The following is a 22705-nucleotide window of genomic DNA, read 5'->3' on the forward strand; positions in this document are numbered from 1 at the left end:
AAGAAATAACTTTATTTCATGCTCTCAGAACATCTCATAGCATTTTCCAGCCAATTAATTACTTTTGAAGTGCAGTCGCTGTTGGTTTGTAGGCAAATGTGGCAGCTAATTTACAAACTCTAGTGTGTTTCACAAGCAGCAAAATGGAGAACATATTGCACAAGTAATTTCAATTTCGTTTTGCATATAAACTGCCCTGAGGAACAACAGTCAACCACTTCCTGCAGTATGTATCTCTACATCTCGAGTGATCGAGCAAGTAGAAACTCAGATTTTTGCCCTGGTCTAGTTAGGCTTTTGTTGCTTTAAAGGGCCGGGTAATGTTAAAACAGAGATCCACCTTAGCAAACAGCTTTTATCAAGGCAGTTCCTTTGCTCCTGTAGGAAAGAGCCATCAAGACTCTTGTTGTTATGTTATACTTTATGTATTATATGGTATAATGCTCCTCTCATTTATGAAATAGCATATCCTCCCAACACAATCCGAGATCTTGCTAATATAGCCAATGAAAGCTATTTGGCACATGTTTTTTTCCCCTTTTTTTTTAGATAGCAGTTCCAGAATTGTAGATTAGCTCAAGTCAGTCACTAAGTTCCAAACTTGGAGCTAGCCCACTGAGTTTGCAGTTGATAATGAAAATGCTAGAGTAAAAGTTGCTACTAGGACTCTCAATCACCTGCTAGTACAGGAAACTTTTTTTTAATCCGGGACCGGCGTGGTGCCGGTTGATCAAAAGTCCGGATTACAGAGTGGTATACTTACCAAGGAACGAGAGCCCCGTACATGGCCACAGGTGCAGGAGCCCCGGTTACACGGCACTTGTGCAGGAGCCCCGGTTACACGGCCACAGGTGCAGGAGCCCCGTACACGGCCACAGATCCAGGAGCCCCGGTTACACGGCACTTGTGCAGGAGTCCTGGTTGCACGGCCACAGATCCAGGAGTCCCTGTTGCACGGCCACAGGTGTAGGAACCCCGGTTACACGACCACAGATCCAGGAACCCTGGTTACACGGCCACTAATATATAGTAAAACTTACCTAAACCTACTCCTGAATTTTGCCGGTTGAGAGATTTCCGGATATTTAGGTGCCGGTAAAAAGAGTTTCCTGTAATATGATTTGATTTACCAGCCATAAAAACTTCAGACTAGGTGAACATTCTTCTTTGTTTGCTGAGTTTCAATCCAACCAGACTGCTTAGGCCAATCTAGTATTTTGAAAGTACAGTCATGTTCAGTCTGGTTTATAGCTCACTAGGAGTATACTGCTGCAGTGCCTTGTAGCAGTGGTAGGATAACTCAGTTTTTTTTCTGTTCTTTTATATTGAGTTCACAATATAAACTGTGTTGCTTCTCCACAAGGAGGGGGAAACAGGAATTATCCTCAAATAAGTGTCCAAACTACGACCCATGAGCCATGTGCAAGTCCTGGCAATCTCACCCATGATGTACAAGCAGCTCGGTTCTACTTCCATTTTTATTTCCTACTCATTGGTTTGTCCTATTTGAATGTTGGGGGTGGGTTTGGCTATTGTTGATGCTGTTGCCCCAATGTGGATAAATCCTAAATCAGAACACCAGAATTTGTGGGTAACTCGACACCTATATAAATTTGTTGGAACATTGATTCCAAACTTTCTGTGAGGTCCCTCGGGCTCCATAGTATGCACCTAAGCACCTCCATGAAGAATAAAAGTTTGAACATTCCTATCCTGGAATGTTATTGAGCACCTGCCATCCGCTAAAGAGGTTTAGAGCAGCATTGGCAGGAGGAGAGGTCTGGATCACCTGTTCTCCGTCTGGAGATACCTGGCAGACAAAAAGGGAATTAACCCAGCTTTTAAAAGTAATAGTGTATAATATCCTTCTTGCACTTTTTAATTGTATTTTTTTAATTACAGGATTGATGGTTTGCCTTCTATTTCTGCTTTGAAGTTTAAAGGAGCATTACATATGGTTGTTGGCACCACAACAGGCCAGGTGAGTATCATGTTTTCCAGAATATGTCTGATCTGTTAAATGTACTCATTTAGACTTTCTTTACTTTAAAAAAAAGTATTGACTTTGTTGTCCTTGTCATGATGCAACGTGTGAAATTCATAATCTTGCAATTTCATTCAGAAACATCAATTCTTATCTTTTTATAAATTGCTTTTTTAAATTGAAAAGATTTCAATGTGAAATTTTTTTCTCTCCCTTTTTGTATGAATTTTATTACAAAAGTTCCTACAGCATCTGACCTCATGAATTGGAAACTCCATGCCAACATGAAAAGAGGTGTGCTGCATTGACACATGTAGGCTGAGTGGGACCAGTGATTTGTTTTAGAAATCTACTTGGGCTGGACTTGTACTGCAAACTTTGGGAAATCGAATCAGTCCAGGGGTCTCATTCCTCAGGAATTTAGCGCCCTCAGTAGTCTCCTGAGTTACACTGCCATTTTTGCATTGAATTCAAAACCACTCTGCATCAGTGCAAAAGTGGCAGCATGAATGCAGCCCTAATGCTGCTGATTAGCAAATAATTAAGACCAAGACAAATTTACAAAACAATTGAAGCTCCCACTCTGTTGTCATGGTCATATTACCAATACACCACACCAGCTGATGTAATTGCTCTGGATGTTGTTTACCCCGCTGAGCCGGCATTAAAAAATAATCTAAAAAGCTAGAAATTAATGGCCCAGAAATTCGGGTCTCCACGGGTGAGTACGCACGGGGTACTCACCCGATGGAAGTGCCGGTTTCCTGCATGCATTGCGCATGCGCGGGAAACCGGCACTTCCGTTCCTCTGAACGAAGGGGTTCAGAGGTTGAGCGCGGGGGAGGCTGCGCGTGCGCGTCGAACTTAGGGTTTTTTTTTTGCAGGTTTTCCCGGGAGGGTAAGCCTGCAGAAGTTAGACATGTAAAAAACAGGCGTAAGGCCTGCTTTTTGCAAGGTAAGTGGTGAATTAATTAAAATTAAAACATTTTTTCCACAGGTTTATTATTTTTAAATAAATACTTTAAAGCAAGGTAAGTTTATTTTTAGCCCCGTTAGCATATTAAAAAAAAAATCAAAAATTTAAATTATTGTTCTAAAATAGTTATTTCATGTAATTTATAGTTTATTTAAAAAATGTGATTTTTTAAAAATTTATTTGAAGGTTTAGTGCTATTTTGGGGCCGTAGTATTTATAAGTCTTGACAGCTCTTCCTGTCAATCTTATGAATGGAGCATTTCCTGCTCCGATTGGCTGCCCATGGCCCACGTGATCCCAGGGGACGCATCGAACTAACTGCGCCCCTGGGATACGCAAGCACAGTGCGCCGGCAGTTGGAGCAGGCCCCGGATCGGAATCCCACGCGGGCCCAGAACTCAACAGCCGGCGCGCTAGGTAAGTGCAGGTCGGGGGCTTGCACCCGCGGGAAGCCCCCGACCCGAATTTCTGGGCCAATTATAATTTGCTTGTGAACTTAATGATTTTCATCCTATTATTAAGCCATGCCTGCTCTACTTCACTGAAATGCTTCTCAATCACCAGAGCAGCAAATATTCAAGCTGCCAATTACAGCTATGGACAGTTTGCCTAACACCACACTGTTTCTCTTCTGCTGTACGAAAGCTAGCTTTGTCTTGAATCCTGTTCCAGTAACACTGGGTGCCTAAAGTGTCATAAACTTTCAAGTATAAAACACACTCCTCATGGATACTAAACTACAAAGGTTGTGACCTCAAATTGGGAGCGCGATTTTATTATACTCCAGATTTATGGTACATTTTTTGTGCAACACATAAATGGATTTTATTACTCTTTGACCTTGTTACTTTAAGGCATTGCTTCCTTTGCCCAGCTACAGCCATAAAAAAAAATTGTATTTGGGTGTTGGCACACGAGAGAGAGAGAGAGAGAGAGAGAGAGAACTGTGCAATCAATTTTGGCAATCAATAAAATAATTGATTTGTAAAAGCTTTGACTGCATTCTCCAAATCTTTTTCTCACAACCGCGAACTTGGTATTTGATGAAAATAGCTGCTGTTGAGATGAAGGCAGAATTCAACCAAATATGGAACCCCAGCAAAACTGAGGTCCATGGGGGTCGAAGAGAAACCTCTTCATTGGTTGGAGTCATACCTAACACAAAGAAAGGTGGTTGTGGTTGTCAGAGGCTAGTCATCACAGCCCCAGGACATTACTGCAGGAGTTCCTCGATGAAGCGTCCTCGGTCCCGCCATCTTCAGCTACTTCGTCAATGACCTTCCCTCTGTCATAAGGTCAGGAGAGTGGCTCTTCTCTTTCTATCCTTGACTTTCGATGGCGCCACCATTGCCGAGTCCTTGCCATCAATATGTTGGGGGGGGTTATCATTGACCTATCACCATTGTGGGAGCACCATCACCACAAGGAATGCAGCGCAAGGAAGAGAGAGGTCCACCATCGCGCTCCTAGGGTAACTTGGGATGGGCAATAAATGTAGCCTTGCCAGCTTCACTCGCATCCCTAAGATAAATTTTTTTTAATTAATTAGCATTTGCAAAGCGTTCAGAATATTTCTCTTTTTATGAACGTGACCTTTGTTTGCATATTGTAAAGTCGACAGTAATGCAATTCAGTTAATCATTTACCAACTCTAATCAAAATTCAAATGTTCTTTTGATATTCCATACAAGGTTTTGTTATATGATCTTCGTTCAAGCCGTCCGCTGATTGTCAAGGACCATCATTATGGACTACCAATTAAATCCATTGAATTCCAGGAACAGTTGGATTTGGTCATTTCAGCAGATTCCAGGATTGTAAAAATGTGGAATCAGAATACGGTAGGTTATTAATGTTTTGAATATAAATGAGGTGGTCGTGTTGACTCCAGTGGCACAGAAACCCACCTCGTTGTGACTGAGCACTCAGTCCACCTGTACAAACCAGCAATGTATTTTAGTTGTATGTATTGCCTGTGCAGATCTTCTCCCAGTATCTGTCATCCGTGGCCAGAAACTTAGTTGCAGTTGTGACTTTCAGTAACTCCACTTGTGCAGCTTGTGTTGTCACAGGTGCTCTGAATTCAGTTGCTATAAGACAAGCAGCTTCTCAATTTAAACACATTGGTTGCAAAACATGCATCACTTCAAATTAGTCTGTTTGCTGATTGCTAGCTAGAAACTTTAATCACAGAAGGCCATTTGGCTGATTGTGTGTGTGTCAGTGCTAGCATTATATCTGAGCTACCTGCTCTAATCTGGTTTCCAAAAAAATTTTTAATTTTTTTTTAATTCATTGATGGGATGTGGGCGTCGCTGGCTAGGCCTGCATTTAGTGCCCATCCCTAATTGCCCTTGAGAAGATGGTGGTGAGCCGCCTTCTTGAACCGCTGCAGTCCATATGGTGTAGGTACACCCACAATGCTGTTAGGAAGGGAGTTCCAGGATTTTGGCCCAGCGACAGTGAAGGAACGGCGATACAGGTCCAAGTCAGGATGGTGTGTGGCTTGGAGGGGAACTTGTAGGTGGTGATGTTCCCATGCGTCTGCTGCCCTTGTCCTTCGAAGTGGTAGAGGTCGCGGGTTTGGAAGGTGCTGGTGAAGGAGCTTTGGCGAGTTGCTGCAGTGCACCTTGTAGATGGTACACACTGCGGCCACAGTGCGCCGGTGGTGGAGGGAGTGAATGTTGAAGGTGGTGGATGGGGTGCCAATCAAGTGGGCTGCTTTATCCTGAATGGTGTCGAGCTTCCTGAGTGTTGTTGGAGCTGCACTCTTCCTGTATCCTGTCTTATTTGTCTTATTTTTCTTCCAAGTGTTTATCTACTTCCTTTGTTGGTTCAGTGATTCACTACTTTTATATGCTACTTACGGGTAATGTACTTGCCTACACCCACTGTCGCCTCTTTGCTAAAGTCCCTTACACATGGAGCTTGTGACATGCCAGCTTGGTATGTGGCATTGGATTTGGACATTTAGAACATGATGTTGTCTAGCATGTTGCAAGCTTTCCTGTGTAGGCCGTTCCACAATGATGAATGCAGACGTATGTCTGGTGAGGAAACTTCAGACTTTGGACAACAGTTACTGGAGGGCATTATCAGCAGTGTCTCCCAAACACAACTACAGAGTAAATAAACTGGCAGTGTGATTATACCAGGATTTTCATCTGCTGATGGGGCAATTTCCCAAAGGTTCAAATCTCCAACAATCCAGTGACTTTGCTGTGCAACTGTGTTTGATCGTCTCCAATAGGTGTGGCCCGCCTAATATTTCTGGCGGCAATGTAGCAGTGAGTTGAGAATAAAAGGGCATCAAGATAAACATGGAAAAAAACTGGAAGTGGGGTAGTAGAAGGGGAAGAAAGATGAGATGATACCAAGATGTACAAATATTTTAGTGACCAGAAATTCATTTCTTTTTAGGGGAAAATATTCACCTCCATTGAAGCGGAGCATGACATCAATGACCTTTGCCTTTATCCTAACTCTGGTAAGTGCAACATCACTTTGCACATGAAAGTGCTGCTACATGTACATTTTACAAGATGCATTTTGTCAGTCTGATGTCTCCTAGAAAAATACACAAAGGGGAGGGGGTGAAATTCAGTTGGTTAACGCCTCCAGTTAGCACCTGGCTGGGGCGCTGATGCAGTAACGCTGGTGCGAGGCGAATCCAGCAAAGCATGCCAAATACCCCCCCCTGCCCCCGTAGCACCGCCGCTACGAGTTACCACCAGGGACCTCAGTGCCAAGCAGATCGTGGTGTCAGTGAGAGTACAGCGCTCACTGGGTGCCCGATCGGCAAAATTTATTGTCTTCCCCCCCCCCCCCCCACGGCCTTAGTGCCTCGCCACGACGGAGAGGAGGCGTCAAGAAGCGGATGCTGGCTCCAGGGGCGCTACTTATAGGGATCATGGGTAATGAGTCGCAGCTGTCATGTTAGTGCAGTTTCACTGCTTCCTTAATAACAACAGAAAATGCTGGAAAAACTCAGCAGGTCAGGCAACATCCGTGGACAGAAATTTGAGTTGACGTTTCGGGTCGAACCCTTCTTCAAAACTGGAAAGAAAAGATGGATCGGAGGCAGGGCTGCGATCGGACAAAAGAATAAAAGAAACAAAAGAAGTAAAAAAGAGACAATGAAAGGTGTTAGAAGCTAGACGAGATGGTAATAGGCTGAGATTGGGTGTAAAGTGTACTGGCAGGGCAAGGGATAGCTGCCAGGTGTGAGAGCGAAACAAAAGGAAAGTCGGGGGGGGGGGGAAAGGAGTGGAAAAATTACAAGAAAAAATGAAATAGGGGCCGAGGTTATGATCTGAAATTGTTGAACTCGATATTGAGTCCGGAAGACTGCAGAGTGCCTAATCGGAAGATGAGGTGCTGTTCCTCGAGCTTATGTTGAGCTTCCGTGGAACAATACAAGAGGCCAAGGACAGTGAGGTCCGAGTGGGAATGGAGCGTTGAATTAAAATGACAGGCGACTGGAAGCTCGGGGTCACCCTTACGGACTGAACGGAGGTGTTCCGCAAAGCGGTCACCCAATGTAGAGGAGACCGCATCGTGAGCAGCGAATACAGTATACTAGATTGCAGTTTGACATTGTGCAACAGTTTAATTCAGTCATTTTAGAGGTTGTTTAGTATCAGGAGTGTTGTGGCTACGCACAATTAGTTACATTTATTCTCTCAACATGTCAAAATGCTACACTTGGTTTCATTAATGGGGGCTGTACTGGCAGTCGACCTCGCCCTCCAGGATCTGTGGCAGAGGCAGCGAGAAAGATTGGAACATGTAGCCAGAGGGAGGTGAAGGGCCATGAGGGCTCTCAATAGGGTATTCCGAGAGCACTTCTACCTCCAATTAAGTGAGGAGCAGTGTATTAGAAGGCTCCGCTTCAGCAAGGAGGTGGTCACAGAACTCTACCACCTCCTGCAACCAGACCTCTAGTCTCAGATCAGGGCAACCACAGCTCTCAGTGGCAGTCAAGGTCACCGAGGAGCTCAATTTCTTCGCCAGAGGATCCTTCCAGTCTGCAACAGGAGACATAGCTAACATCTCACATCTCGCAGTTCGCCGTCCATCGCTGCATCCAGAAGGTCACCGAGGCTCTCTACAGTAGGAGAAGAGACTACATTTCCTTCCCCATCACCAGAGAGAAGCAGGACGAGCGCGCATGTGGCTTTGCCAGGATAGGGGGCTTCCCCATGGTGCAGGCCGCCATTGACTGCACCCACGTGGCTTTGCGGGCACCACATAACAATCCTAAGATCTTCCATAACCGCAAAGGCTGCCACTCACTTAATGTGCAGTTGGTGTGCGACCACAGACAGCGAATCCTCAATGTGAATGCCCACAATCCTGGCAGCAGCCACGATGCCGTCATCCTGCGCCAGCACTCCTCCAGCCACCCCGTCAAGCTTGTGGCTGGCTGGTTGGAGACGACGGTTATCCGCTCTCCTCCTCCTTAGGCAGTCCTTTGGAACCGAGGATGACTTGCTTCCACATTAAAAATGAGTTCTCAGGTGACTGATGAGTCCAATGCGGGACCGACTGTCTCTGTCACAGGTGGGGCAGACGGTGGTTGAAGGGGCGGGTGGGTGGGGTGCTTGAGTTGACATGCGCTGCTTGCGCTTGGCTTCCATACACTAAACATCCGTAAGACAAAGGTCCTCTACCAATCTGCCCCCGCCACACAGTACTGCCTCCCAATTATCAAAATCCACGACAAGGCCTTGGACAACGTGGACCACTTTCCAAACCTCGGGAGCCTACTGTCAACAAGGACAGATGTCGATGACTAAGTCCAACACCGCCTTCAGTGTGCCAGCGCAGCCTTCGGTCGCCTGAGGAAGAGAGTTTGAAGATCAGGACCTCAAACCCGGCACCAAGCTCATGGTCTACAGAGCAGTAGTAATACCCGCCCTCCTGTATGCCTCAGAGACATGGACCATGTACAGCAGGCACCTCAAAGCACTGGAGAGGTACCACCAATGCTGCCTCCGCAAGATCCTGCAAATCCATTGGCAGGATAGGCGCACCAATGTCTTGTGTTCTCGCTCAGGCCAGCATCGAAGCTCTGACCACGCTCAATCAGCTCTGATGGACGGGTCACATTGTCCGCATGCCCGATACGAGACTCCCAAAACAAGAGCTCTACTCGGAGCTCCGACACGGCAAGAGAGCCCCAGGTGGGCAGAGGAAATGCTTCAAGGGTACCCTCAAAGCCTCCTTGAAAAAGTGCAACATCCCCACTGACACCGGGGAAGCCCTGGCCCAAGACCGCACAAACTGGAGGAGAAGCATCCGCTCTCCACCTGACTCATGACTCCCCTCCGCAACCCCATATAATGAGAGCCATGCCGCCACCAGGAACATCATCGAGCAGACCATTGGGGTGCTCGAGCAACGGTTTCACTGTCTTGACCACTCGAGAGGAGCCCTCCCGTACTCTGCTGAGCGGGTGTCTCATTTCGTCGTGGTCTGCTGCATGCTCCACAACTTGCCACCAGGGATTGCGGGACCACCTCGGGGAGGGGGAGGCGGACACTCAATCGGCCTTCCGGAAGGCAGTCCGCGACCGCCTCATCAGACTGCGGTTCCAATAAATTAAACCCCAGATCCCCGTTGTTCACCACATCCCCATCATTCCATCTCTGTCGCAGGCTATATCATAGCGCAAAGCTGAAATGAGAGACACCATGGGAATCGGGCGGGGGGGGGTGGTGAAAACACTCTAATGGCTGTAATCATACCTAGCACAAAGGATGAAGGTTGGAGGTCAATCATCACAGCCCCAGGACAACACTGCAGGATGACCTTCCCTCCAAAATAAAGTCAGAAATGGGGATGTTCGCTGATGACTGCACAGTGTTCAGTGTCATTCACAACTCCTCATAATGAAGCAGTCCATGCTCGCATGCAACAAGACCTGGACGACATTCAGGCTTGGGCTAATAAGAGGCAGATAACATTTGCACCACATAAGTTCCAGGCAATGACTATCTCCAACAAGCGAGAGTTTAACCACCTCCCCTTGATATTCAACGGCATTACCATCGCCGAATCCCCCACCATCAACATCCTGGGGGTCACCATTGACCAGAAACATCACTGGACCAGCCACTAAATACTGTGGCAACAAGAGCAGGTCAGAGGCTAGGTATTCTGTGGCGAGTGTCTCATCTCCTGACTCCCCAAAGCCTTTCCACCATCTACAAGGCACAAGTCAGGAGTGCGATGAAATACACTCCACTTGCCTGGATGAGTGCAGCTCCAACAACACTCAAGAAGCTCGACACCATCCAGGACAAAGCAGCCCGCTTGATTGGCACCCCATCCACCACCTTAAACATTCACTCCCTCCACCACCGGCGTACCGTGGCTGCAGTGTGTACCATCTACAAGATGCACTGCAGCAACTCCCAAACCCGCGACCTCTACCACCTAGAAGGACGAGGGCAGCAGGCGCATGGGAACACCACAATCTCCAAGTTCCCTCCAAGTCGCACACCATCCTGACTTGGAAATATGTCGGCTGTTCCTTCATCATCGCTGGGTCAAAATCCTGGAACTCCCTCCCGAACAGCACTGTGGGAGCACCTTCACCACACGGACTGCAGCAGTTCAAGGCGGCAGCTCATCACCACCTTCTGAAGGGCAATTAGGGATGGGCAATAAATGCTGGCCTTGCCAGCGACGCCCACATCCCATGAACAAATTTTTTTTTAAAACACAATAATCCAAACTGAATTAATAAATTTATCAATGATCAGTGAACACATATTTACTACAACAACAATATTACCTATTCACCCTTATGCAAACCCTTAGTGCCTCTCGTTACTGTGCCTTTCCCTACTCTAGTGCTCCTACAAAGTGTTGGCCCAGTGGCTGCAGCAGGGCTGGTGGAAGGCTGCTGAGTGTCCGTGCGGGAGACTTCAGATGGCCTTGCAGGACGCCCTCGACCAGCTCTGGGCCTGGAAAGCCCGGCTGTAGACTGCACCGCCTCGGCATGGGCGGCAGCTGTCTGGGCTGGCTGGATGATGGGCTGCGACATGGACCGTGGTGGAGTTCCAGTGGTAGGAGCAGGAACGCTGTCATCCTGAGAGGACAACAGCTTCCTGCTCCACTGACCCACTACCACTCCCCCGGAGAAGCACCTCCGCATCCCTAGCAATCGGATGTTGCAGATTGCTGGCCTGCTGCAACGGTGGTAGACTCAGCCACGAAGGCAGCAGTCAGAGGTTGCGTTGCATCAAGCTGAGACTGCATGAGAGCAGCCTGAGATTGAATGCCACCAAGCATAGACTACATTGCGTCACTTCCACCTGTGCTGCAATGGAAGCTGCCAAATCACCCATCACACGGCATCAGGTCTGGGTCGTCACGATCTCTCTGGGAGCCGACCATCCTTTGCAGACTGGAAATGATGGGCTCCATGGTGTGCACAGAGCTCTATGCAATGTTGGAGGTGGACTCCTTCATGCTCCTTACTATTGCCGAGAGGTTCTCTGGCACCCTTGCCATTGCACCTATCATCTCAGTGTGCATGCCCATCACCCTTCATCTAAAGACCTCCCCATCGAGGTCCTCATCTGAGTCCTGTGCAGCAGAACTTCCACGCAAACCTGCCCTCCGGGGAGCTGGCTCCCAACCTACCCTTTCCCCCTGGCTTTGCTGCAGCCCGCTCGTCCCCTGTGCAGATCCCGCTACTATACTAGCCTCTAAAGAACGTGTAGTGCCAGTATCTGAGCTGGTGCCTGTGGGTGAGACATGCAGTGACATAGTGTCTTCTTCCTTCTCTTCTTCTGCCTCACTCTCAACAGTGCCCTTGGACAGGCTGTTTGGGGGCTTGCTCATTATCTGAAATCATAAAAGCACAAGCTTGAGGTTAAGGGGAGGGGGCAGGATGGGAGAAATTAGTTTCTGCAGCATCAATGAACCTCCCCTTTAAGAACTAAAAAAGAGCCTGTGCCAATGATGACTTGTGATTAGACTGCACCTGATATTGGTCACTGCTTTGAGTTTAACGCCACTGAGCTAGGTCATTAGCACTCCAATCCTTTGTGCAGTGAGATGGAATTTTGCCTGGTGCTAATTCTCAACCTTTTCAAAAGTTACCACCCATTCCTGGGCTATAATGAATTTCTCCCCCTTAGTGTTTGAACATCTGTCTTGTGAACTGAATTCTGAAGCCCCAGACTCTCAATAAAGCTAATTAGGAATGCATTCCTGTTAACTGACCGTATAATGTTTGTATTTTGCGTTTAACACTTCTCTAGAATAAACGCTACATTGGTTGACTTCATTCCTGCCTGCATTACTAAAGCACTTTTTCTGCAAAAGCTGTCTGTCCATGTGTTTTATTTTAGTTCTTTATAATCTTTGGTTTTTCCCACTCTGGAGGCCTTGGGCCAAGAGAGAAAGAACAGCAGCATCTCATTTGATGTACTCCTACACTTGGGTTAAATTTTTGTATGTCATGAGGGAAGCTGTTGCTGATGTCCAAGTCAGCTTGTCATTCCTGTGTTTTACATTCAAATATACACATTCTGCAATCCTATGGTGAACAGGATACAGTAAAATTCTGGGATCTGCCTATAGCTAATGTGAATGAAATGGGGATCTCAGTCTTAAAAATAACTTACTCCTGCCTGCAGAAGATCTTGTGGTGTTGGATATATTGGCCTAGAAATTCGGTGGCGCCCCATTTGGGGCGCCAGTCTCGCCTGGATGCCGGAAGTACCGCCCCGGAAGGAGCCGCGAGCGCCAGCCGGAAATTCAGTTTCAGCACCCCAAACGGAAGCGGGGCGCTGCTCGAGGCGCCCCGCATCCCTCTTGGGGCGCTGCAACTGAAAATTGCAGCGTGCGGTACTGCAGGCCTTCCTCCCCTTAAAGGGGAGAGGGCCTGCTGCAGTGCGATCAGAGATCGCGAGTGCCGGCAAGAGCCTGGCACCGAGGAGAAGTGCCGGGCTCTTGGGACACAGACGGCACAACGCGGGGGGTGGGGGGGGGGCTCAGGAGGCCGGGGGCGGCGGCGCGAAGAGGTGCTGGCAGGCGGCCAGCAAAAAAAATGGCCACCCCGCACCCCTCCTTTAATTAGGGCCTCTACTGCTGCAGGTAGGCCCCCCTGAACCGGTCGCAAATTGCGACCGGCGTTACAGCGGGGGGCGCTACCAAATTTCGCTAGCGGGGCGCTGCGCACACCGACGTCATCGGTGGTGGCGCAGCGCTACAGGCTAACGCCGCCATTAGCGCCCTGCTAAATTTCGCGAGTGTCGCTAAGCCCACTAAGTGCCCTCTTTGGGCGCTAACTGGTGGTGCAGCCCACCGAATTTCTAGGCCATTATATCTAAATTATCTCTGCTAATGATTCAAATGTTCAACCCAAAGCATAGAAGTGCCTATTCCCATCAATTTATCACAGTTGCTTCAGTATAAGGAAAATAAATATTTATATATAGTAATGATGTGTCAATGTAAGAAAAGAACAGATTTATTTTTCACCATCTACTTTCTGCTATCTTGCATGTTGCAATTGTGTTGTACATTTTTGTTTAATGCCAGTATAATAAAATTAAAATATAGGAGCTCTCAACTCTACTATCCATTTATTTAAGTGCTCACTCACTCCTAATTTAACAATGACAAAATTAAATCCATGGAAAAACTATTTAAATTTTTTCCCCTTTTTGTTTTGACATTGAGCTCTAGCATGTTCAATGTTTTCACACTGCACAGGGGATCTGGAATCCCTTCCATAGGAAGGAAGAAAAAAAGGATATAGGAAATTGGTTAAATTGGACTCTTTGATTTTATGAAGGTGGGGCAGGTTTTTTTTTTTTAAATAGCAGACCAGTTCCTCTCTTCCCCGCCCTCCCTCTTTTCTGCTGGGAGAATATTAATGGTGGCTATAGTTTTACAGGAAACTTTCTGGTATCTGGCACTGACGGGACCGAGTTGGTGCTGTCCCATCAAAACTGCCGTATAAACCAGCGCTAATGTTAAAACATACGGAGCTTCTCAGCTCCGTGTGAAACAACAAACCCTGTTGCTTAGCAACAGCTTCAAAACAGTTGGCCGCAGCTTAAAAGCGTCTCTGTAGCTAAGCAACAGCTTCAGCTAGACGCTTGGGAGCCACGACTGGGGGGGGGGGGGGGGGGGGAAAAGCAATGAGAAGTAAAAAAAACTTATAGGAAACGGCTCCTGAATTTTGCCGGTAGATAGAGCTTTCCGGACATTTAACCTCCGGTTAAACCAAAGTTTCCTGTATTTATGGCCTTAATCATCCCAGAAAGACTTCTGATGCAGTGGAGACTTGGGGGGAAACAGTGAAAGGTTAATAATACAGAAGCAAGTGGTCCAAGTAAACATTTATGAAAGCTGTCCACACTCACTAGAGCAGAACAAGTTATGTTTCTCTATTTTCCTGAATATATCTTGATTTGTTTTCCCAATTCTATTTTTACCTTTCCAGGAATGTTCTTCCTGGCTAATGAATCGCCGAAGATGAATACATTCTATGTTCCAGTAAGTAAAGCAGATTGGTGAATTTCTTTGTGATGTTTTCACAAAATTGTGGAAAGATTATTTTGTACTTGTCTAGCTTCTAGGATTTCATCCGCCTTTTTAATTGGAGGTTTCTATTGAGAAGCTTATTTTAGGTAAAATAACATAATTTGCTTGTACTGTGTGATTGTCCTAGTGCTATATAACTTTTCACTTGCGTTTTGCTCATTAAACAGCAGCTTTCATTAAACATGAGCCAGCAGTACAGCTCTTAAGTGCTTTTCTCCTCCAGTATTTTGTGTGTTTGCCATTATTGTAGAAGTCTGGGCAGTCAGTGCTGGGATTGTTCAACTATGGGGCTGTCATAGTCAAATCTGTGGGTCATCAGCAGAATTGTATTCCACCACAATCTGTAACCCCCTGGTCCACATATCCCTCACTCTACCATTACCATCAAGACGGGGGACCAACCCTGGTTCAATGAGGCGTGTAGAAGAGCATGCCAGGAGCGGCACCAGGCATAGCTAAAAATGAGGTGCCAACCTGGGGAAACTGCAACACAGGTCTACTTGCACACTAAACAGCAGAAGCAGCATGCTATAGACAGAGCTAAGCAATCCCACAACCAATGGATCAGATCAAAGCTCTGCAGTCCTGCCACATCCAGTCGTGAATGATGGTGGATAATTAAATAACTAACTGGAGGAGGAGGCTCAATGAACAGCCCCATCCTCCGTGATGGCGGAGCCCAGCAGACAAGGCTGAAGCATTTGCAAACATCTTCAGCCAGAAGTGCCGAGTGGATGATCATGCTCGTCCTGAGGTCCCCAACATCACAGAAGCCAATCTTCAGCCAATTCGATTCACTCCACGTGATATCAAGAAACGGCCGAGCGCACTGGATACAGCAAAGGCTATGGGCCCCAACAACATCCCGGATGTCGAACTGAAGACTTGTGCTCTAGAACTAGCTGTGCCTCCAGCTAAGCTGTTCTAGTACAGCTACAGCACTGCCATCTATCCGACAATGTGGAAAACTGCCCAGGTATGTCCTGTCCACAAAGAGCAGGACCAATCCAATCCGGCCAATTACCGCCCCATCAGTCTACTCTCAATCATCAGCAAAGTGATGGAAGGTGTCATCGACAGTGCTGTCAAGCGGCACTTCTCTCCAATAACCTGCTCACTGATGCCCAGTTTGTGTTCTGCCAGGACCACTCTGCTCCAGACTTCATAACAGCCTTAGTCCAAACATGGACAAAAAAGCTGAATTCCAGAGGTGAGGTGAGAGTGACTGCCCTTGACATCAAGGCAGCATTTGACCGAGTGTGGCATCGAGGAGCCCTAGTGAAACTGAAGGCAATGGGAATCGGGGGGGCAGCTCTCCACTGGCTGGAGTCATACCTAGCACAAAGGAAGATGGTTGTGGTTGTTTGAGGTCAATCATCTCAGCCCCAGGACACCGCTGCAGGAGTTCCTCAGGGCAGGGCAACCATCTTCAGTTGCTTCATCAATGACCTTCCCTCCATCATAAGGTCAAAAGTGGAGATGTTCGCTGATGACTACACAGTGTTCATTCGCAACTCCTCAGATAATGAAGCAGTCCATGCCCCAGGCAACCAGACCTGGACAACATTCAGGCTTGGGCTGATAAGTAACATTCGCTCCACAAGTGCCAGGCAATGACTATCTCCAACAAGAGTGTCTAACCACCTCCAAGTTCCCCTCCAAATCTCTCACCATGCTGACTTGGAAATATAGCGCCGTTCCTTCATCGTCGCTGGGTCAAAATCCTGGAACTCCCTAACAGCACTGTGGGAGTACCTTCACTACATGGACTGCAGCGGTTCAAGGCGGCGGCTCACCCACCTTCTTGAGGGCAATTGGGGATGGGCAATAAATGCTGGCCTTGCCAGCGACGCCCACATCCCATGAATGAATAGGAAAAAATCCCACTTTAGTGTTTCTAGCATTTCCTTACATGCCTACTGGGTAGAAGAGGGCAGCCAGACAGCAATTTGGATCTGTAACAGTGGCTGATATTTTTTCTCCATCCATAGCCTGAGGATACTGCCACTAATTATAGCATCTCCACTACTACCCTTGCTGAATCAGCACTGATGAACTTTTGAACTTGGCCCCTTGCCTTGTTGTGGGTGCCTCCATACAGTGCATTTACTCATTGCGTTATTAGGAGACTTCACTCAATATATTAAAGAATAGAGAACTGCTCCAGTGTGTGCTTCAAATGCTGCATCGCAACGAATGTGGATAGAGCACTTCCATCAATACCCATAGTAATGTTGCTGGGACCAAGCAAGCTTAGGCACCTCAAATGTTTACCCAATGCAAATTGACATAGTATTTGCAGAGACTTGGGAACAAATCAGCTTTAAGGAGGAGAAGAAAAAAGCATTCTAATGGATAGGAAAATATTGAATTATCAATGGCTGAGTAAGTTTACAGGTTCGATACCTAACTTACTAATCTAAGCCTAGATGAAGGTATGGATGTTGCAATCAGGGCAGCACCTTGGATTAGTCAGTAGAAAATTGGCGAGGATTCCCATTTCTGATTGCTATCCCTTGAGTACTGTAACAAGTACATGTGTATGGGTGTCGGGTGAAGAGGAATGGGTTTAGCTTCGCATGGGAGCTTGCCAGCATTGACTATCAAGGCATACATCTGTAATGACCATTTGGGTGAGGTACCAGAGCTTGAATTCTGACCCTACAGCCATAGCCTAGTGTCAACACCTTTGGGAGAAGAGGAAATAAATAGGCAACGAGGAAATAAAGGAACGCATACGGTGTTTTTTTTTGCAGTGCTCATTGTTTTAAGATATGTTTGTATTTGTGAGTAAAACTAATATTTAGAGTTTTTAAATGAGGCATACCTTTTTAGAAGGTTGTTTGTTTTTTCCCTTACCTCATTCCACCCCCAAATCACGATGAAGCTTGTCATGGGTTGTAAATGAAACCTATTATTGTACCTCTCCAGATTGAGTAGTTTTTGCTGCGACTCTGGATAACTGGGAGCAAATGCTGATTTTAGTTGGGGGTTTATGATCTAACGGTCAACATTTCAATTTAAACATAGACTTTGGGGCCTGCACCCCGTTGGTGTTCATTCCTGGATAATTTAACAGAAGAACTAGAAGAAAACCCAGAAACTACAGTGTATGATGATTATAAATTTGTCACCAGAAAGGATCTTGAAAACCTGGGTAAGTTATATTACGGATTCAATTTTATGTTTGGCGAGGGTGGCTAGTTGAATTGTGAAATTACTTCCATGGAACAGCAAATAACTTTTTTTTAAAGAAGCTTGTACTTTGCAATATCTGTTCAGGTCTTTGGATAACCCAGACTACATTTTCAGGTTACCAGTGGTCCAAACTTTAGCCTTGGCTCTTTGAACCAAAAAGTTGGTGTTTACTTCAGTAAAATCTGGTTAACCCATATCCAATCCTGAATTTTGCCAAGTATGTACTACTTGGGTTACACTGATCAGATGAAAAATGCCAAATATTTCAAACAAATGAATTATAGTTAGCATTGCTAAGTAGATATTCCTAGGAAGTTTATTGAGTCAGTTTTATATTGCCATTTTTCCCAATGTATTGCACTTGGGTTAATTACCTTTCTTGAGCAGTAATTTATATCCATGTTTGATATCAGTGCATTTCTTTGGTGCCATTTACCTGTTACTTTTTGTATATCAAACTGTTGTTGCAGTGCTTTTTCCATTTAACTTTTCAATGTACAGTATTGTCTGGATGTTCATGATGCCTTGATCATAACTGCATTTACTCTTTGATTCAAGGCCATCCTCTTGAGGATATTTTGAATAAAATGACTGCTATTTATAAATATAAATGTGGTTACAGAAGGAATTTTCAGAAAAGAATCCAACTATTGTATTCTGCAGTTGTTGAGAATTAAAAACTATTGGTCTGAAAATCTCCAATTACACTACTATACCATTCTATATCTTAACAGCAAGTACTTTTTTGAGTGATGTTACTGTAGAAAAATGGGGGGGCGTGGGGGCAAAGAATGGATGCTGAGCCATGGTGAGATGGTTGAGTGAAAACTTGCTGAAAAGTTGTGTTTGAAGAAGGCTTGTAAAGGCAGAGATTTTCAGGAACAAAGTTCCAGAGAGTAGGGCGAAGATGTTTGAAGGGCGTGCCACAAATGGTGGGAAGAGGGGGATGCACCAAGGTCAGATTTGGAGAGCCAAAGGCGTAGATGTGGTTCTAAATTTGGAGGAGGTTGCAAACATGGGGTGAGGCAAGGCAATGGAGGGATCTGAAGATGAGGACCATGATGAGGATTTTAAATACATAGAAGATAGGAGCAGGAGTAGGCCATTCGGCCCCTCGAGCCTGTTCCGCCATTCAATGGGATCATGGCTGATCATCCAAATTCAGTACCCTGTCCCTGCCTTCTCCCCATATCCCTTGATCCCTTTAGCCTTAAGAAATATATCTAACTCCTTCTTGAATATATTTAATGAATTGGCCTCTACTGCCTTGTGTGGCAGAGAATTCCACAGGTTCACCACTCTCTGGGTGAAGAAATTCCTCCTCATCTCTGTCCTAAATGGCTTACCCCTTATCCTTAGACTGTGACCCCTGGTTCTGGACTCCCCCGCCATCGGGAACATCCTTCCTGCATCTAGTCTGTCTAGTCCTGTTAGAATTTTATAAGTTTCAATGAGATCCCCTCTCATTCTTGTACTCGCTGGAGTTTAGAAGCCCAATCAACCCAATCTCTCCTCATACGTCATTCCTGCCATCCCAGGTATCAGCCTGGTGAATCTTCGCTGCACTCCCTTCATGGCAAGAACATCCTTCCTCAGATAAGGCAACCAAAACTGCACACAATACTCAAGCTGTAGTCTCACCAAGGCCCTGTACAACTGCAGCAAGACATCCTTGTTCCTGTACTCGAACCCTCTCGCTATGAAGGCCAACATACCATTTGCCTTCTTAACCGCCTGCTGCACCTGCATGCTTACCTTTAGCGACTGGTGCACAAGGACACCCAGGTCTCATTGGCAATAGATTGGGAGAAGGGGAAGTGCATTCAGATAATAATCTGCCCTCCTGTTTTTGACACCAAAGTGGATAACCTTGCATTTATCCACGTTATATTGCATCTGCCATGCTTCTGCCCAATCACCCAACCTGTCCAAATCATATTGGAGTTTCTCGGCATCCTCCTCACAGCACACATGCCCACCCAGCTTTGTGTCGTCTGCAAACTTGGAGATATTACATCTAGTTCCCTCGCCTAGATCATTAATATATATTGTGAAATAGCTGGGGTCCTAGCACCGATCCCTGCGGTACCCCACTAGTCACTGCCTGCCACTCGGAAAAAGACCCGTTTATTCCAACTCTTTGCTTTCTGTCCGCCAACCAGTTCTCTATCCAAGTCAATACTTTGCCCCCAATCCCATGTGCCTTAACTTTACACGCTAATCTCTTATGTGGGACCTTATCGAAAGCCTTCTGAAAGTCCAAATACACCACATCCACTGGTTCTCCCTTATCTATTTTACCAGTTACATCCTCAAAAATTCAGTGTGTTGGAAGACCAGGGGCCAATATAGGTCAGCACAATTAGAGGGCATAGGTGAGTGCGACCAAGTGCGGGACAGGATACATATGATTGAGTTTAGACAGTTTGGAGTTGATGGTGGGTGGAGAATGAGAGGCCGGTAAGGAAGAAATGAAGTCTGAAGGTGTTGAAAGTCTGTATAATTGTCTCATTGAGGCGGGGCAAAGATGGGCGATGTTGCAGAGATGAAAGTGAAGGGTCTTGGTGATTGATGGGATTTGACAGTTGCAACTTGTCTCTCGTCTAACCGGACGCTGAGGTTTTGCATAGCCTGATTAGCCGCAGCGAGTGGCTTGGGAGGGGGCTAGAATCAGTAACAAGGCAACAGATTTTATGGAATGGACTGAAAATGATGGCTTCCTGTTGGTCAGATGCAAAACATTTTGACTCCTCAATGACTTAATGTCAAGACAAGCATTCTGACAGAACAGAGGTTGTTGTGGGTTGAGGGAAGTGGTGGAGAGGTAGAGCTAGGTTACATCAGCACAAATACAGAAGCTGGTTGTGTGCCCACCTAGTAGAGTTGCTACTCACTTTGAAGGATAGGGAAATCTTTTACATTTTAAATGATATTGGTGCCATTGCCAGGATTGATGACCTGAGCTTTACTGGGGCCAAACACTTTCCCAGCCAACAAAAAACGTGTGCGTGTGCGCGTGTTTATGGGAGAATAGTAACAATTGTCAGAAATTTGATTGTGTGTGAAAGCTGCACATAAGGATCCTATTATTGGTTGCAATATATGGTGGTTAGGATCTGGAATGCACTGCCTGAAAGGGTGGTGGAGGCAGATTCAATCGTGGCTTTCAAAAGGGAGTTGGATAAGTACCTGAAGGAGAAACATTTGCAGGGCTACGAGGAAAGGGCAGGGGGAGTGGGACTAGCTGAGGTGATCTTAGAGAGAGTTGGCACGGGCTCGACAAACGAATGGCCTCCTTCTGTGCTGTACCCATTCTATGATTCTATATTTTTAGCAATAATTTGTAAGTGTACTTATGTGCTTGACATTTTCTTGTAGGTCTTGTTCATCTTATTGGCTCTTCACTGCTTCGTGCATACATGCATGGCTTCTTCATGGACATTCGACTATATCACAAGGTATGCAAGTCTGCTAGTACAGTTGCTTTCAGGGTTTGATCCCCAAATTTCTGTTTAAAGACTATACAATGCACAGTCTGTGTTTTTGGCCTTTCCAATACTAAATCTATCCCTTTCATACATAAAAATGATGACTACGTTGCAAGTTTGATTTTTTTTTAAATCTATTTACTTCAACTCAAACCTATGTTGAGAGGGCCTATTGGAACATAAATTGTTGAGAATGTTTTCTAAAGAGGGTTACTAATTGTTATGTTGTGTAATTAAAAGGTGAAAGCTATGGCAAATCCATTTGCCTATGAGGAATACCGAAAAGATAAGATCAGGCAGAAGATAGAGGAAACACGTGCTCAAAGAGTCCAAGTAAAGGTAAGAGGTCACTGCTCAGCTAGTAGTGGTGTTAATGGCATAACAAAGAAAATTGATTTCTTTTCAGATTTGTTCTCGAGAAACTATGCACATTTAAGAAGTGGTAGTGCTGAGTGATTTATGTTCACCATTAAAAACCAAGAGTGAATGAAATTTCACTCAAATTTACAGACTATTTTCCTTTTTAAAGTAACTGGTAAAATGCCTTTCCCCCTTTTTACAACTTTTTTTGTTTACATGATTCATTCTGGGGTTAACAGAATGTTTTAAGTTTTGAGTGTTCATTACTTCTCGCATGATGTTGTAAACGTGACACCATCTGCAATGAATTGTACAAATCTAAATCTACTCAATAATGAAATAGAAAATGTGAAGGTTCTTAAACTGGTCCTGGAGATCTGGAAGCCAGAATGTTTGATTTTATTTTTAATCCCAATGCAATCTCAGTTTGCCCTGCTCCATCCCAAAGTGGTAGTTTCTTGAATGATACTAGGTTTAATGATTGGTGATCGAGCTTCTTGGCCTTTCCCCTCCAAACATGGAACATTTATTTTTAATTATTGGTCTAGAAAGTGGTTTTGGATATACTGCAAGTCTTGATTAGTACAAACTCAAATGAATCACAGCTGAAAACTGAAATGTTGATGTGTTTCTGTCCAATTTTGAATCTCCTCGAACTATCTAGTGATTAATTATGTCATTTTAAAGTGACTCCGATGGCATGGTATCCAAAAATTCGCAATTACCTCTATTTGAATCTAAGGAATACTTTGGGAGAACACACAATTGTTTTTGTAATAATGCATTGTGATAATCTAATTAATTCTGGATGCAGCATCACACTTGCATGAGAGTTTTTGATAAGTGTGCAAGTGTTCCCAAAAGTGCAGCTAACCGATATATAAAATAGCAAGCGTTTGACAACTACGCCGTTCGATCCTTTGTTTTCTTTAGTTTTGAGGCAGTGTATTAATTTGTATAACAATCTCACTTTTAATAATCCTGTAAACAGAAACTGCCAAAGGTAAACAAAGAGCTAGCAATGAGGTTTATTGAAGAAGAGGAAGCGGAAGAGCAGGTACAAAGGAAGAAGAAGGGGAAGGTAACAAACTATTCATTCTTGTGTTTTGTTTAATGTGAAATTTT

At 45.4% G+C, this 22705-nt stretch overlaps 1 protein-coding gene across 1 annotated transcript in view; it reads left to right on the top strand.

The window, feature by feature from the left end:
- The window catches only part of nol10 (nucleolar protein 10), a 71537-nt gene that overhangs the window by 30600 nt on the left and 18232 nt on the right, over positions 1-22705 (top strand). Inside the window, exons 10-17 of the mRNA XM_085996316.1 lie at positions 1903-1981; positions 4652-4801; positions 6381-6447; positions 14434-14486; positions 17565-17691; positions 21111-21190; positions 21461-21559; positions 22572-22661. Coding sequence (XP_085852442.1) covers positions 1903-1981; positions 4652-4801; positions 6381-6447; positions 14434-14486; positions 17565-17691; positions 21111-21190; positions 21461-21559; positions 22572-22661 — 745 coding nt within the window. The remainder of the gene's footprint in view (positions 1-1902; positions 1982-4651; positions 4802-6380; positions 6448-14433; positions 14487-17564; positions 17692-21110; positions 21191-21460; positions 21560-22571; positions 22662-22705) is intronic.

The sequence above is a fragment of the Somniosus microcephalus genome, chromosome 9 (assembly GCF_052327205.1).
Source record: "Somniosus microcephalus isolate GS21.2 chromosome 9, FLI_Smic_1.0, whole genome shotgun sequence".
Taxonomy (NCBI): domain Eukaryota; kingdom Metazoa; phylum Chordata; class Chondrichthyes; order Squaliformes; family Somniosidae; genus Somniosus; species Somniosus microcephalus.